Source organism: Garra rufa, chromosome 18, assembly GCF_049309525.1.
Source record: "Garra rufa chromosome 18, GarRuf1.0, whole genome shotgun sequence".
In the NCBI taxonomy this organism is placed as follows: Eukaryota; Metazoa; Chordata; class Actinopteri; order Cypriniformes; family Cyprinidae; genus Garra; species Garra rufa.
This window is the reverse complement of record NC_133378.1, coordinates 39,936,587-39,954,662: the sequence shown is the minus strand read 5'-3', so window position 1 is coordinate 39,954,662 and position 18,076 is coordinate 39,936,587. Positions and strand designations below refer to the sequence as shown.

At 33.4% G+C, this 18,076-nt stretch overlaps 1 protein-coding gene and 1 long non-coding RNA gene across 2 annotated transcripts; both read right to left on the bottom strand.

Moving 5' to 3' along the window:
* Window positions 1-4,250: 4,250 nt before the first annotated feature.
* LOC141290468 (uncharacterized) lies at window positions 4,251-8,439 on the bottom strand. Its single transcript, XR_012340158.1, has 3 exons — window positions 8,324-8,439; window positions 5,103-5,288; window positions 4,251-4,973 (listed from the first exon to the last, which is right to left on the bottom strand). It is a non-coding gene; the product is annotated as an uncharacterized lncRNA (long non-coding RNA).
* Window positions 8,440-9,182: 743 nt separating this feature from the next.
* Window positions 9,183-17,812, bottom strand: LOC141290668 (uncharacterized). Its single transcript, XM_073822770.1, has 5 exons — window positions 17,738-17,812; window positions 15,420-15,785; window positions 12,032-12,067; window positions 11,813-11,892; window positions 9,183-9,302 (listed from the first exon to the last, which is right to left on the bottom strand). The coding sequence occupies exons 1-5, from the start codon at window positions 17,769-17,771 to the stop codon at window positions 9,183-9,185; spliced, it is 636 nt and encodes a 211-aa protein (XP_073678871.1). The 5' UTR covers window positions 17,772-17,812.
* Window positions 17,813-18,076: the final 264 nt, after the last annotated feature.

Genomic DNA, 18,076 nt, shown 5'->3' with positions numbered 1-18,076 from the left:
CAGAGATGAGTCAAAACTATTTATCAAGTTTGTTGTTGTAGTTTGACCTTGTAAACATGAGAAAACAAGTTTTTTCTTCACAAAAGGTTATCATCAAATCAGCACATGGGCGGTGCTTTGCCTCGTGTGTCGAACCTGACCTTTGGCTAAGGTCACCTGATCTGATCACTACTGCAGTCACTTGGCCATCTGATTCACTTTTTCTGTACTCTTGGATGCCTGTACTGACTAACAGACATACACACTGAGAAGTAATTTAATGCAATATTTCATCATTAAAGTAAAATGTAGCTTTTATATCAGTGATTGGAGAGCTCACAATCACACTGATTCATCAATGGTCCCAGTGGCATGGGTATATTCAATTATAACAAGAGATTTCTTACTTTACCTCTGAGGAGGTCAAGCACAGGCGTTACCGCACACTTCACAAGAAGTGAGTTGCTGTTCTTGTCACTCTTCTAGAGAAGATGTCATTCACATGTTTCACAATGTAAACAACACAGAGACATTTTTGTCAGTTGTTTTTAATTATTATTTCAATGTTCATCCATTCTCATTTTGTAAGTGACCTTTCTTTCAGCTTTTAAAGAAGTTTTGTTTGGGTTGTTTGAACTTGTCTACTCAAATGAGAATATAAGAAGTTAAACTATGGTAACTTGGTGATCAATAGGCCAAAAAAAGAAAAAAAAAATGGTAATCAATAGGCCAAAAAACAAGGTTGCTACCATAATAAAACCATAGTTAAATTTCTTAAAGGATTTTTATCCCTTGTAAACTTTCCTCCTTTTATTGTTGTTTTGTTTTTATAACTGTACTAATGGTTTGATGGCATGAACTGTTTAATAAAAAAAGAAAGAAAGAAAAACAAAGAAAAATCAGAAAAAAAAAAGATTTGCGATATGCACTTTGAAGTCCCAATTTGAATCAAATGATTCGCGAACATGCTCCGAAGTTCCAATCTAAATCAACCCCACTTTGCAACTGGCTATTAGACTTTCTCACCAACAGACCACAGACAGTAAGAGTTGGCAAAAACTCTTCACAGACCATCATCATGAACACCTCAAGGATGTGTGTTGAGTCCTCTGCTGTTCACACTGATGACTCATGACTGTTGTGCCAGATACAAATCAAACCACATCATCAAGTTTGCTGATGACACAACAGTAGTGGGCCTCATCAGCAACGACGACGACTCAGTGTGTCATATCTTGTTTTAAAATTGCACATCGGAGTATGGGAGAAACGCAATTTCAGTCTGCTGTGTAATGTAATGTTGCATGGTTTGATTGACATTAAAGTTGACTTGACTTGAATTGATTTATTAACCATCTCAGAATTTTCGATCTAAATCAAATGATTCGCAAACCCTCTGTGAAGTCCCGATCTGAATCAAATGATTTGTGAACATGCTCTGAGTTTCGATCTAAATCAATTAAATCATTAACCATCTCAGAATTTTCAATCTAAATCAAATGATTCGCGAACCAGCTGTGAAATCCCGATCTGAATCATATGATTTGTGAAAAATCTCTGTAGTTCTGATCTATATCAAATGACTCGAGATCTGCGCAAGTCCAGATCTGAAATGATTTGCAACCTTTTGTGAAGTCCTGATCTGAATCATATGAATCATGAACAATCTCCGTAGTTCCGATCTAAATCAAATGATTCATGATCCATGCTCAAAGTCCTGAATTAAATGATTCACAAACACGCTCCAAAATTCTGGTCTATATCAATTGATTCGTGAACCATCTTCGAAGTTCCGATCTAAATCAAATGTTTTGCAATTCACGCTCAGAAGTCCCAATCTCAATAACGATTTGTTAACCCGCACCGAAGTTCCGATCCAAATCAAATGATACGCGAACCTGCTGCAAAGTTTCTATCTGAATCATATGATTCATGAACCTTCTCTGAAGTTCCGATCTAAATCAAAAGATTCTCGATCCATGCTCAAAGTCCCAATTTGAATCAGATGACTCTCGAACACACTCCGAAGGATTTGCAAACCCACTGTGAAGTTTGATCTGAATCAAATGATTCGCAAACCCGCTGCAAAGTTTTGATCTGCAACAAATGATATGTGAACTCGCTCTGAAGTCCTGATCTGAATCAAATGATTCGCAAACACGTTCCGTAGTTCCGATCTAAATCAAAAGATTCGTCAACCCACAGTGAAGTCCCGATCTGTATCATATGATTCATGAATCATCTCCGAAGTTCCGATCTAAATCAAATGATTCTCGATCCACGCTCAAAGTCCCGATCTGAATCAGATGACTCATGAACACGCTCCAAAGGTCCGTTCGAAATCAAATGATTTACGAATCCGCTGTGAAGTCCCAATCTGAATCATATGATTCGTGAACCATCTCCGAAGTTCTGATCTAAATCAAATGATTTGCGAATCCGCTGTGAAATCCCAATCTGAATCATATGATTCGGGAACCATATCCGAAGTTCTGATCTAAATCAAATGATTTGTGAATCCGGTGTGAAGTCCCAATCTGAATCATATGATTCGGGAACCATCTCCGAAGTTCTGTTCTAAATCAAATGATTTGTGAATCCGCTGTGAAGTCCCAATCTGAATCATATGATTCGGGAACCATATCCGAAGTTCTGATCTAAATCAAATGATTTGCGAATCCGCTGTGAAATCCCAATCTGAATCATATGATTCGGGAACCATATCCGAAGTTCTGATCTAAATCAAATGATTTGCGAATCCGCTGTGAAATCCCAATCTGAATCATATGATTTGTGAACCATCTCCGAAGTTCTGATCTAAATCAAATGATTTGCAAACCCGCTGTGAAGTCCTGATCTGAATCAAATGATTCGCAAACACGTTCCGTAGTTCCGATCTAAATCAAAAGATTTGTCAACCCACGGTGAAGTCCTGATCTGTATCATATGATTCATGAATCATCTCCGAAGTTCCGATCTAAATCAAATGATTCTCCTTCCATGCTCAAAGTCCCTATCTGAATCAGATGACTCATGAACACACTCCAAAGGTCCGTTCGAAATCAAATGATTCGCGAATCCGCTGTGAAGTCCCAATCTGAGTCATATGATTCGTGAACCATCTCAGAAGTTCTGATCTAAATCAAATGATTCGCGAATCCGCTGTGAAGTCCCAATCTGAGTCATATGATTCGTGAACCATCTCCGAAGTTCTGATCTAAATCAAATGATTTGCGAATCCGCTGTGAAATCCCAATCTGAATCATATGATTCGTGAACCATCTCCGAAGTTCTGATCTAAATCAAATGATTTGCAAACCCGCTGTGAAGTTTGATCTGAATCAAATGATTCGCAAACCCGCTGCAAAGTTTTGATCTGCATCAAATTATATGTGAACTCGCTCTGAAGTCCTGATCTGAATCAAATGATTCGCAAACACGTTCCGTAGCTCCGATCTAAATCAAAAGATTCGTCAACCCACGGTGAAGTCCCGATCTGTTTCATATGATTCATGAATCATCTCCGAAGTTCCGATCTAAATCAAATGATTCTCGATCCATGCTCAAAGTCCCGATCTGAATCAGATGACTCATGAACACGCTCCAAAGGTCCGTTCGAAATCAAATGATTCGCGAATCCGCTGTGAAGTCCCAATCTGAATCATATGATTCATGAACCATCTCCGAAGTTCTGATCTAAATCGAATGATTCTCGATCCAAAGGTCCATTCGAAATCAAATAATTCGCGAATCTGCTGTGAAGCCACGATCTGAATCAAATGAACCCGCTTCGGCACTCTGATCTGAATAAAAAGATTACGCTACATGATCTGACTGGAGCAGTGAATAGTTTAACTGATTTTGAGTTTCAAGAAGAAACCGGTTTACTGTTATAGTGACACCTTTAAATAGATGTTAGATAGAAACATTGTGAAATAATGATCGAGTTTGTAGCTATATTTAAAAAAATTAGACCAGTGCAATTCAGTTGGTGACAGTTCAATAATAAATCAGTTGAAATCATCCTGTCATCTCATTGAAGAGAACGATAAATTTATCAGTATTGTAATAAACACTTGAGAAATTGTTGTATCTAATTTATATAAGGCTATTCTATATACAGTGATAGTCAATGTAAAAGAGCAAACTTGAGAAGCAGGTGAACACAAAACTAGGGCGCTAGGGCGTAGGTTTGATTCTGCATCCAGCTACCCCAACATTTCTGCATTTATGATAGACTTTTGACCACAGTTTCATGTCAGAGTGTTTATTTATGGCTGGTAGCCAATTCATCAGACAATAATTACACAATTTTGATTAAGTAAAACCAACAACATTTCAGCAGCATCAGAGCGCTGGATGTCTAAGTTAGGCTATATCTTATTGTATTTTATTTTATTATTAAAAATGAATTATTCTTAAACACGCAGACACACAAGTGCATTACATTACACAGTGCATTTACTGCTTACTTATTTTACACAGCATTTGTATACTAACAGTTTTTACATGATTCAATGCTCTTTATTATGTACAGTATACAATCTCCTTTAACAGTAGATAAAACATGACCTTGAAGTGAAAATGGCAAAATACACACTTAGATACTCTCTTAAAAATAAAGGTGCATTAAAAGGTTCTTCAAGCGATGCCATAGAAGAACCATTTTTGGTTTCACAAAGAACCATTCAGTCCAAGGTTCTTTAAAGAACCATCTCTTTCTTATCTCTTTTTAATCTTATTTTGCCACAAAGAACCTTTTGTGAAACAGAAAGGTTCTTCAGATGTAAAGGTTCTTTATGGAACCATTTAGACAAAAAAAAGGGTTATTCTATGGCATCGTGAAGCAACTTTATTTTAAGAGCGTAGTTCAGATATAGTTTGAATTTAGATACTAAAGACCAAAGATCTTGACTATTGCATGTGACTCTAGGCTTGCTCCTTTGGCTCATCTAGACTGATTTCAGTAAAGATCTCTGCTGCTGTTCCTTGCCCTGTAACACATAAAATCCAACATAAATCACAAATGTTCAATATTACACACCTATAGACCTAATAAGAAGGCCAAAATAATTCTGCATGCATGTTGGTCAAAGATGTTTGAATTTTTGGGTTGCACTGACCAGCATTGCCAACATTATTGTTGTTTTCATTTTGCTCTGCATCTGTGGTTTCAGCTTCGGTCGTACGGTTTAATTCAGAATCACTTCCAAGCAGATCCAGGTCCAGGTTAAACTCCACTTTCTTCATGGGCGAACCCAAACACGAGTCTGAAGAGAAACTGTTCTCTTCTGGAAAGTTGGTATAATCTTTAAGATAACAGACAGGAAGATTATCAATCATCACTATAAAGTGAACTCAAACAACAACTATTAATAAAGAGAATGCAGATTGGAAAATAGCAAGCATTAAGAGTACAGAATTAAGTGCGCAATTGAGAGCTTGCTTGAAATAATACATGCAATGCAGCCAAAACAATGTAAAAAGCTTTTTGGATCAGCCTTAAGTTGTCACTAAAGCCTCATTCAGACTGTCAGCCCAAATCTGATTTTTATGCAAATCTGTGTCCATCTTTTGATTTACAGATTGTGTTGGTTTCTATGGCAATGCCATTGTGTTGTTATGTCAACGCTTAAAACAACAATAACAGTGACACAGAAATATAGATCCTGTCTTTTATGGCAAGCCGTTTTAGCCTAAAATATACTAAGCACTACTCATCGTAATTGCATTTTTACTAGTAATAATTCAACAAATTCTATGAAAAGCACGCAAAAATGGATGTGAGGCTATATCTCCGCAACAGTTTGGCATATTGAGACCAAACTTGGTGTGTGTTATAACAAGCATGACCTGAGGCTATCTGCAGTATTTCGGCACAGTGCCAACTCGTGGTCAGAAGATAATAAAAAATGGCTATTTTTGCTTATAACTTCTCAATGATTTGGCTAAAAATCTTGGTCTCGTTAGATTGGGAGGAGAATGCTGAGTCCAATCATATCCAATTTTCCTATGTCAGTCATTTTGAATTTTATCATAAAATGCTATATTTTACGAATGCATTGATGTATCGTTACAAAACTCAGTATGTGTCTTCAGCACCATGCCCTGACAGTACTCAAAATGTTTGGTGGCAGCGCCACCTTGTGGTCAAAAGTTATGAGGAAATTTAGAAGAATGCTAATAACTTCTCAAGAAAATGGCTTATTGGAATGAATAAATATCTCAAAATATTCCTTGGGTCATGCCGAGAACGATACCAATTATGCCGAAATTGGCCTAATTTCCTATCCGCCATTTTGATTATTGTAGAAAACCTACCGTTAATCTGATTTTCACCAAATTTGACTCGGATCAACTTCAGACCACGCTGACAAAAAGTTATGGATTTCGTGTTGAAATATACGAAACGTTTTCATTTAACGCTTCAACGAATTTGTTGGAAAGATGCCAAAGTGCATCTGATGCTGTATCTCTGCAAAGCTTTGAATTATTTGCACCAAATTTTGTATGTGGCATTGTCACCTCACAGTTATTACACCACATCAATTTGGTAACAGCGCCACCTGTTGGTCAAAAGTAATAAACCATTCATTAACCATTAATTATGAAATGCCTGCAACATATATACCAATTATCTACTTTTTTTTTTAATCTTCCTAGACCGTTCATTTGATTTTCACCAAAATCGAGTCAGATCATCTTCATACTGTGCTGTTTTGTTACTAGTAAAAATGCAATTACGACGAGTAACGCATAGTATATTTTAGGCTAAAATGGCTTGCTATAGTCTTGCGATATAATAACGTTGCCATTGCGCTAGATTATATTTGGTCTTCTAAAGCAGCGGCAGAAACTCAGAAAGCTGACTTTGTTCTGTGCTGGTTTTAAAACTCAAAAGGTGCATTTACTAGCCATATATTGTCTTTTCCCGCTTGACTTGCAGTTCGCAACGACACAAGCTTGTTTATTTTGCTTTCAACAGAAACATCTGACGTGTTTACGTTGTGTGGTGTGAAAACATGAAAAAGCATCACCAAACCGATCTGACCGGTTGAACTGAAACGGATTTCCAGAAATCGGATTTGAATAGGATTCTAAACCACATATGTATGCAGCTCGAAACGGATTTGACCAAATCAGGTTTCATGTAGTTTGCTGCTGTTCAGACTACCTAAATATGATCGGATTTCAATCGGATTTGCATAAAAATCAGATTTGGGCTGATAGTCTGAACTAGCTGAATGTAGCTTGAAAAGGATTTGCGCAAATCGGATTTCATGTAGCTTGTTGCTGTTCAGACTACCTAAATATGATCGGATTTCAATCAGATTTGCATATAAATCGGATTTGGGCTGACAGTCTGAACTAGCCAAATATAGCTTGAAACGGATTTGCACAAATCGGATTTCATGTAGTTTGTTGCTGTTCAGACTACCTAAATATGATCAGATTTCAATTGGATTTGCATAAAAATCGGATTTGGGCTGATAGTCTGAACTAGCCAAATATAGCTTGAAACGGATTTGCACAAATCGGATTTCATGTAGTTTGTTGCTGTTCAGACTACCCTTATATGATCCGATTTCAGTCGGATTTGCATACAAATCGGTTTTGGGCTGACAAATCAGATTTCATGTAGTTTGTTGCTGTTCCGACTACATAAATATGATGGGATTTCAATCGGATTTGCATACAAATCGGATTTGGGCTGATAGTCTGAACTAGCCAAATATAGCTTGAAACGGATTTGCACAAATCGGATTTCATGTAGTTTGTTGCTGTTCAGACTACCTAAATATGATCCGATTTCAGTCGGATTTGCATACAAATCGGTTTTGGGCTGACAAATCAGATTTCATGTAGTTTGTTGCTGTTCCGACTACATAAATATGATGGGATTTCAATCGGATTTGCATACAAATCGGATTTGGGCTGATAGTCTGAACTAGCCAAATATAGCTTGAAACGGATTTGCACAAATCGGATTTCATGTAGTTTGTTGCCGTTCAGACTACCTAAATATAATTCGATTTCAATCGGATTTGCATACAAATCTGATTTGGGCTGACAGTCTAAAACTAGCTGAATGTCGCTTGAAACGGATTTGCACAAATCGGATTTCATGTAGTTTGTTGCTGTTCAGACTACCTAAATATAATTCGATTTCAATCGGATTTGCATACAAATCTGATTTGGGCTGACAGTCTAAAACTAGCTGAATGTCGCTTGAAACGGATTTGCACAAATCGGATTTCATGTAGTTCATTGCTGTTCAGACTACTTAAAGATGACCAGATTTGCATAAAAACAGATTTGGGTTCACTGTCTGAATGTGCTTTACCATTTTCATCGGTGGGTGTTTGTTCAGTTTTCTCTCCTGTAGACCCATTTGCTACCGGATGATCCTTCTCCTCTGTCTTGTCTTCTTGTATGTAGTCCAAACACACAGACAGATCTGAGTAGAAAGACATAAGAGAGATTAAGGGGAGACACTGCAGGGAAAAACACAGTTAGTTCATGCATCTGACAAGTTTGAGATTTTTTTGAGATTCTTTTTAGTGTTTCATAAAGTGTTTTTTCAGACTAGTGGAAAGTAAACACCCAAAAGACACTGTTAAGTGTTTCTTTTATAGCATCTATTTGTGTCAATAGATTTCAATTACTATACATATTTTTAAAGGCCGTTTTCAAACTTCAAAATGAGTTTTTTGTCCTACACTGAGCCATAAATCTCCATTTCAGTAGCACTTACACACACCAAACTTTAAATTTTTATTCCTGTCTATATCCTGAAGGTTTTTACAGAGGGATTTGTTCATATTTAATTTGCTTGATTTTATACAACATTTTATTCCCCCCAAAATGGTCAAAAATACATTGTTTTCTGTCTGCTCAAAGTTTTTTCTGAATTATGGAGTGAGAAAATGAGATACTCAAAACCCCTCTGTAAAAACATTTGACTCTAATCTGGAAAAATACTAGAAATGTATGCAAATAAGTGCATATTTCATTAAATAATGCCTCATTTACATATTTACACCTAACATTTTAGAAAACGTGTAATACAAAAAATGTTTGCAATTATCAATGTAATCAATTAAGTGGGTAAGTAAGGTGATAACTATTAGATTTTTTTACCCTATTTATCTGCAGTGTCTCGCCTTATCAAGATCAAGAATGTTCATATCCAGGTGTGTTTTTCATTTAAACTTGCCTTTGTTAGTTTGCTCATAGCTTATGCCTTCTTGGTCGCTCCTGAATGGGGTGTCAGCATAGTCATTGGCTGGCATGTCGACACGAGTCAGATCAAATGAGTAACTCTAGAAAATATATCAAATATATTTTAAATTAGAATTGAGTTGATCAGTGAGAATACATGCAGAATTCCAGTCAACTGTTCTAGAACTGTGTTCTAAACCTTAGTGAGCTGCCTACCTAGTGAGTTTTTAAACACTAAGGTTTTTAATGTTTTAAAAGAAGTCTCTTCTGCTCACCAAGCCTGCGTTCATTTGATCTAAAGTACAGCAAAAACAGTAAAATTATGAAATTTTTATTATTAAACATGGCTTCTTTCTGTTTGAATATATTTTAAAATGTCATTTATTCCTGTGATCAAAGCTGATTCTTTAGCATCATTACTCTAGTCTTTAGTGTCACATGATCCTTCAGAAACCATTCTAATATGCTGATTTGCTGTTTAAGCAACATTTATTATTATTATTATCAATATTTAAAACAGTTGAAGACATTTTTTTCAGGATTCTGTGATTAATAGAAAGATCCAAAAATCTGCATTTATCTGAAATAAAAAGCTTTATTATACACTATACCATTCAAAAGCTTGGAAAGAAAGAAACTATAGAAATTAATACTTTTGTTTAGCAAGGAGGCTTTAAATTGATCAAAGACATTTATAATGCTACAAAAGATTTCTATTTCAGATTAAAGCTGAACTTTCTGTTCATCAGAGAAACCTAAAAAACATTCTATTCAGCTGTTTTCAATTTTATAATAATAATAAATGTTTATTTAAGCAGCAAATCAGAATATTAGAATGATTTTTGAAGAATCATGTGACAGGTGTAATGATGCTAAAAATGCAGCTTTGAAATCATTGTTATTTTAACTAGTACAAATATTTCAATTTTTTTAAAAGATCAAAATAAAGATCAAATAAATGCTGGTGAGCTTCTTTAAAAAACATTAAAAATCTTACTGTCCAAAAACGTTTGACCTGTATCGTAAGTACGCAAATAAATAAATAAATATTTGATATTTATTTAATTTTATACATTTAAATGTTTCATTTTGTAAAGTGCTATATAGGATAAAAAATATATACAAATTCAAAACTGAATGTAATGTGATGTAAATGATTTATGAAACTGAATAATAAAGAAAGAAAGAAAAATGATTAATTAATTCTATAAAAAATTACACTTATTTAAATATATTTATTAACTTCTAAAAATGTATTTATTTTTAATGCGTTTTTATTTATTAAAAATTGTGTTATTTATTTATTTTCAAAAAGGCAATAAGGGATTTAATTAAAAAAGGTAAAAAATGAAAAACAACAAGAAAATAGTGTGAACCTCTTTGAATGGATTAATGCTTCAACTATAGAAATAATAATAAATAATATAAAATTAAATTAAAACATCCATTTGTTACATTTTATTAAATTTCACATATTTATTAACATTTTATTCAATGAAATGCAATAAGGGATTCAATTAAAAAAATTGTAAAAATTTTTTGATTTAAGTTATTTAATAATAATACTTATTAATATCCTATAAAGGAAAATAGTTGCATAAATAAATTAATAAAAATATTAGTTATTAATTTTTAATATTTTTTTATCTTATTAAAACACAAGAAATGATAAAGTGTGACCCTCTTTGAGTGGATTAATTGATTTAATAATTATAAAGAAAATAAAATAAAAAATCTATTTGTTATATTTTATTATGTTTTATTTATTTATGATTTATCAATGTTTTATTTAATAAAATACAAGTGACTCCATAAAAATGCAAAACCCTGTGACCCTTTTGATTTCAGTGATTTAAGTGATTTAATAATAATAATAATAATAATATTCTATAAAGAGTAAAGCATGTGCGTAAATAAATGAATAAAATAAATAAATAAAATATATAAAATTAAAGTAATTCAAATTTGTTCAATTTTCTTTTAAATTTAAATTTAATTTTATATTTGTATTGTATTTATTTATTTATTCAAAACTGAATGTAATAATTAATATTTTCTAAAGAGCGTTTAAAACATGTGAAAAGTAAAAATTCAAATCAACAAGAAATGATAAAGTGTGGCCCTCTTTGAGTGGATTAGTGATTTAATAATAATTAAAAATATATCTATATGAAATTAAATTAAAAATCTATTTGTTATATTTCATCATATTTATTTATGTATTATTTATCAGTGTTTTATTTCATAAAATGCAATAAGTAATTCCATTAAAAAATAGTAAAAATTAAAAATGGCAGTGTGACCCTTTGTGATGTCAGTGATTTAAGTGATTCAGTAATTAAAAAAAATATATATAAAATGAAAATAAATATTTATTTGTTAAATTGTATTTACATATTAATATGTTAAATAAAAAACAATTTAAATAAAAAAATAACAATTCAAACACCGAGAAATGACAGTGTGACCCTCTTTGATGTATGTGATTTAATAAATTCAATAAAAATAAAAATCATTTAAATGATGTAAATTTACTCAACCAATGGCAAGAAGTTAATTCTTATGAGATTCAGACCCAAAACAGACAAAATGAAATGGCATAAAAACTTACCCTTGATTTCTTTCTCAGAAAAAACAAAATGAAAAGCAGAAAAGCAATCAGGATAATGATGATGGTCAAAATGAAGATGCCTGTCAAAAACATACAGAGACACAGGTATAGTCATTAATGGAAACAGGCATTATTTTATACTTAAAAGAAACATCAAGACAAGAAGAAAGGATGTGTTTGTCTGTTTGATGCTGATGGAGTGTAAAGAGCAAAGCTCACCTCCTGCTAATGTTCCTGATGATCCTGAATCTGAAACTGAACAATAGTCACATTACAGCAGCTGTGCTACATTACCACTCAACAGTTTTTTTCTTAAGAAATTAATAGTTTTTTTTTAAGCAAGGATGCTTTAAAGGGGTCATCGGATGCAAAACTAACTTTTCCATGTTGTTTGAACATTAATGTGTGTTGATAGTTTGTGTCCACAACCACCCTACAATGATAAAAATCCACCCAGTGGTATTTTTTCAATCTTTAAAAGTAATATCCCCTTTTTAAAATGAGCTCATTCTAAGCTTCTTGTCATTGTGAAAAAACAGTTGATTGACATGAGCGTCTGACCTTAGCGATTGAGGTGTTCTGTTGTTGGATGTAATAATGAACATAGCAGTAGTCATTTACACCCAACATCTGAGCTGCTGAGGACAATGTTACTTTTTAAAAGGAAAGAGCCGATCCCGATCTACATATGCGTCTATGTTCGTGTAAATCATTCGTGATGCAGCTTCACCCACAGCAGAAGCGAGTATAAGGGGTTTTATGCATCTTTGCAAATGCCCTTTCTTAATAATGTGCTTGGTGGCAAGTTTCGCCGATAAATGTAAAGTAAACATTACGGCTCGTAATCCCACAGCAGAGAGGGGCGGGGCGAGCAGAGCTCATTTGCATTTAAAGGGCCCATGCTATAAAATAAGTTGATATTTTGCAGAGCTGATTTTGACAAGGTAAAATTGTGTTTTTTTTACACCATTATTGAGAGTTTTTAACCAAAGTATATTACAGACTTTTTATTGAGACCCTAAAGAATCATGAACTTGTGGAAAATGGGCATCCGATGACCTCTTTAAATGGATCAAAAGTGACAGTAAAGTCATTTATAATGTTACAAAAGATTTCCATTCCAAATAAATGCTGAAATTGTACTGTTTTTGCTCAAAAAAACAAAGCCTTGGTAAGACAGGAAGAAAGGATGTTTCTCATCATTGGAGGTGAGCTTGACTCTCTGCACACCGCAGCATCTGCTTTGTGCAGAGAGTCAAGCTCACCTCCAATGTTCGCTCCTTCAGCTGAAACAGAACAGTGGTCACATTACAACAAACCAACAAACACCCAAGCAGATTGAATTCAGACACACTGAGAAACTAATATTTTAAATAAATGAAGAGATGTGGTGTGAGTCTGCTGCAATTACACACGCGTGCATTTAAATAGAACAGAGCGAGAGAGAGATTTTTTTTCTGCTGTGGTAAGTGTGCATTTAGAAAGCAAGAAACACGCTGAATCTCGCACCCACTCACACTTTAACCGCTCAGATCTCAGAGCAGCTCTGAAACCGGCCCTTCACACACTTCACACTGTTAGCCCTGCCATTTTCTCAACTTCTCAGAAACATTTTGCATTTAATGGTTGCTATACATTTAAAATTACACATTTTTTTTTGCATACAATGTTAATTATTTTACCAAAATAAGAGGATCATACAAAACGCATGTTCATTTTTATGTAGTACTGACATGAATAGGATATTTCACATAAAAGACATTTACATATAGCTGTATGTTTTTATTAGTGACAGTTCATGAGTCCCATGTTTGTCCTGAACAGTTAAACAGTATGTTGTTTGTCAGAAAAATCCAAATCTTTGGTTTTTCAGCATTTTTGTGTATTTGAACCCTTTCTAACAATGACTGTATGATTTTGAGATCCATCTTTTCACACTGTGGACAACTGAGGGACTCATATGCAACTATTACAGAAGGTTCAAATGCTCACCAATACTCCAAACGAAACACGATGCATTAAGAGCCGAGGGGTTGAAAACTTTTTGAATTTGAAGATCAGGCTCAATTTTACTTATTTTGTCTTCTGGGAAACATGTAAGTATCTTATGTAGCTTCTGAAGGCCAGTGCTCAATAAAAAAAAAGATATTTAGGCAAAATAAGAAAAATGTACACAAAATAAGAAAAATTCGAAATAAGAAAAATTAACATTTCACCCTTGGCTCTTAATGCAAGTTTTTTTCCTTCTGAAGCATCAGTGAGCGTTTAAACCTCTTGTAATAGTTGCATATGAGTCCCTCAGTTGTTCTCAGTGTGAAAAGATGGACCTCAAAATCATACAGTCATTGTTGAAAAGAGTTCAAATGCACAAAAACGCTGAAAAACCGAAGAATTTGCGGGACCTGAAAGATTTTTCTGAAGAACAGCAGGCAGTTTAACTGTTCAGGACAAACAAGGGACTCATGAACAACTATCACTAAACAAACAAATAAAAACACAGCTGTGGATCATTCAGGCAACAACACAGTATTAAGAATCAAGTGTATGCAATTAACATGCAATTTGTATGATTCGTTATTTTAGTAAAATAATTAACAATTTGCTGATTCTGCAAGGTGTATGTAAACTTTTGACTACAACTGTATTTTTGTATAAAAACAAAACAAAACAAGACTTTACCACAAATTTCAAGTTTGAAATAATAAGTTTAACTTTTTGACTTGAAAGAAGTCTCTTATTCTCACCAAGGCTGCATTTATTTGATTAAAAATACAGTAACATTGTGAAATACTTTTACAATTTAAAATATCTGCTTTCTATGTGAATATCTGTTTAAATGTAATTTATTCCTGTGATCAAAGCTGAATTTTCAGCATCATTACTCTAGTCTTCAGTGTCACATGATCCTTCAGAAATCATTCTAATATGCTGATTTGCTGCTCAACAAACATTTCTTAAAACTACTTAAAATTTTGTGGAAAGTGTGATGCATTACCGTAATTATTTTTTAATAAATTAATACTTTTATTTGGCAAGGATGCATTAAATTGATCCAAAGTGACAGTAAAGACATAATGTTACAAAAGATTTCTATTAATGTTGTTCTTTTAAACTTTATATTTATCAAAGAATTCTAAAAAAATACAATGCATCACCGTTTCCACAAAAATATGAAGCGATGAGGAGTAATGAAGCTAAAAAATTCAACTTTGATCACAGGAATAAATTACATTTTAACACATTTTCACATAAAAATTTGGAAACTAATAATATTTCACAATTTTACTGTTTTTAACTATTTTTAATCAAATAAATGCAGCCTTGGTGAGCTGAAGAGACTTCTTTTAAAAACATTTAAATAATTCTTCAAGTAAATGTGGAAAGTTGCTTGAGTTCAAAATGAGTGATTTTTGAATGCAATGAGCTTATAACTATAATTGAACATTTTGATTTCTCATTTGATTTCTATTTTGACTACCTGTGAGCTGGATTAGCTCTCATATTGTTACTCAGCCATTCAGAGACACAAGTCTAATGAATACTACAGTAAACAGCAACAGCTTTGATTACCCATAACCACATAAAAGATTATTAGAAATCCTCAAACCTTTAGTCGTAGAATCCTGCTTTGGCTGTGCAGCCAGAGTGATCTTTTCAGAGACGCTTTCATTCTCTTTGGTAGAATACTCTTTACTGCTCTTAGTTGTAATAAGGTCATCCAGAATCGATTCATTTGCCTGACCATGCTTTAAGCTCTGTGTTGTATTAGGGGAAACCGTAATTGAATTATTTGACTGTTCCTCATCTTCTAAGCCGGACCCTGACTCTGTCAAGCCATTCTCGACTGCTGCTGATTCTGCTGTCGTCACAATAATGTCAGAGTCAGACAAGTCTGATATTGCATTGGTGGACATCTCTGGAGGAGATGTTGCTGGCGTGGAGAACATCCCATAATCAAACAAGAGAAGAGCAGCTGAAAATAAAGAGGACAAAACATGATAAATAGAAAAAAAAACATGGTTTAGGATATTCAGCATCTAGATTCATGAGATTGCAACTATTAGAAGAAATAAAAACATGTATAGAACTATGAAATGTGAATTTCATTTAATTGAATTTGATGAGAAATCATACATATTTATATTCAGATATCTGCCTTTACATTGCAAATATGATTGTCACGATTTGTCACGAAAAACCTAAGTTCAGCAGCTGCCTTAAGTTAAATCAGCTTAAAACTACAAGTCATTTAAACTTATTACAATCAAAATTAGTCGATTTAACTTGTGAGATTAAATGATTTTAGTTGATTTAACTTAATATTTTAAGGCAGCTGCTAAACTTAAGTTTTTAAGTTGAAACTGGTGAAAACGTTTTACAGTGTAGTAAATGCAAGAAATGCATTATAAATCCTACAAAATGTGAACTACGAGTAGTAAATTCAAGAAGTGCATTATAAATCCTACAAAATGTGAACTACAAGTAGTAAATGCAAGAAATGCATTATAAATCCTACAAAATGTGAACTACAAGTAGTAAATGCAAGATGTGCATTATAAATCCTACAAAATGTGAACTACAAGTAGTAAATGCAAGAAATGCATTATAAATCCTACAAAATGTGAACTACAAGTAGTAAATGCAAGATGTGCATTATAAATCCTACAAAATGTGAACTACAAGTAGTAAATGCAAGAAATGCATTATAAATCCTACAAAATGTGAACTACAAGTAGTAAATGCAAGAAATGCATTATAAATCCTACAAAATGTGAACTACAAGTAGTAAATGCAAGATGTGCATTATAAATCCTACAAAATGTGAACTACAAGTAGTAAATGCAAGAAATGCATTATAAATCCTACAAAATGTGAACTACAAGTAGTAAATGCAAGATGTGCATTATAAATCCTACAAAATGTGAACTACAAGTAGTAAATGCAAGAAATGCATTATAAATCCTACAAAATGTGAACTACAAGTAGTAAATGCAAGATGTGCATTATAAATCCTACAAAATGTGAACTACAAGTAGTAAATGCAAGAAATGCATTATAAATCCTACAAAATGTGAACTACAAGTAGTAAATGCAAGATGTGCATTATAAATCCTACAAAATGTGAACTACAAGTAGTAAATGCAAGATGTGCATTATAAATCCTACAAAATGTGAACTACAAGTAGTAAATGCAAGAAATGCATTATAAATCCTACAAAATGTGAACTACAAGTAGTAAATGCAAGATGTGCATTATAAATCCTACAAAATGTGAACTACAAGTAGTAAATGCAAGAAATGCATTATAAATCCTACAAAATGTGAACTACAAGTAGTAAATGCAAGATGTGCATTATAAATCCTACAAAATGTGAACTACAAGTAGTAAATGCAAGAAATGCATTATAAATCCTACAAAATGTGAACTACAAGTAGTAAATGCAAGATGTGCATTATAAATCCTACAAAATGTGAACTACAAGTAGTAAATTCAAGAAGTGCATTATAAATCCTACAAAATGTGAACTACAAGAAATGTGATGTTTTTCTCAAGAGAAGCACTTGAGAAGCATTTGCTTTTAATTTTATCTCATCTCTATCAAAGGGAAAGCTATTTATATGAAAGACCTCTTGGTTTTGATGGGAATACACTGTCAAGGTATGGACAGGAAGATATTTGTACATTTTTTGATATTCAAAGACAATAAATACAACTGCTGAAAATAACTTCTAGTGTTTTTGGTCTATTTAACAGATTTAATGTTTTAATAGACAGTGTTTTTTTTTTTTTGGTTTGTTCCATCAAGATTTACATTTTTAGACAGTATAAATAATGTTAAATATTATTTTAATTCACACAAGCCTTGATCATATGCTACTTCTTATTCAGCATCTGAAAAAAAAAAAAAAAGTAAAGCAACTCACCAAAAATATGTAGAAGTACACGATAAGCACGCATCTTTTAGTCCGGTCTACTTTGGTTGATAGCAACAGTCCGGCTCCACCTAAACTGAGTTTTCTCTTCTCTGACACTTCGTCATCATCGCCTTTGAATCATGCAAACCACAGCGAGGCCTGAACAGGATGCCAGCAGCAAAGAGACACACATGCAAACATGCACCCTTTCTAACCGTTCAGAGGAAGTTCAAGTGGAACTACCAGAATGAAATGCAAGACGTGACATCATGCTGCATTATAAATACTATAATAAAACAGATGTCCATTCCTGACCTGATAGACTGTCTAAATATGCAATATTTATGT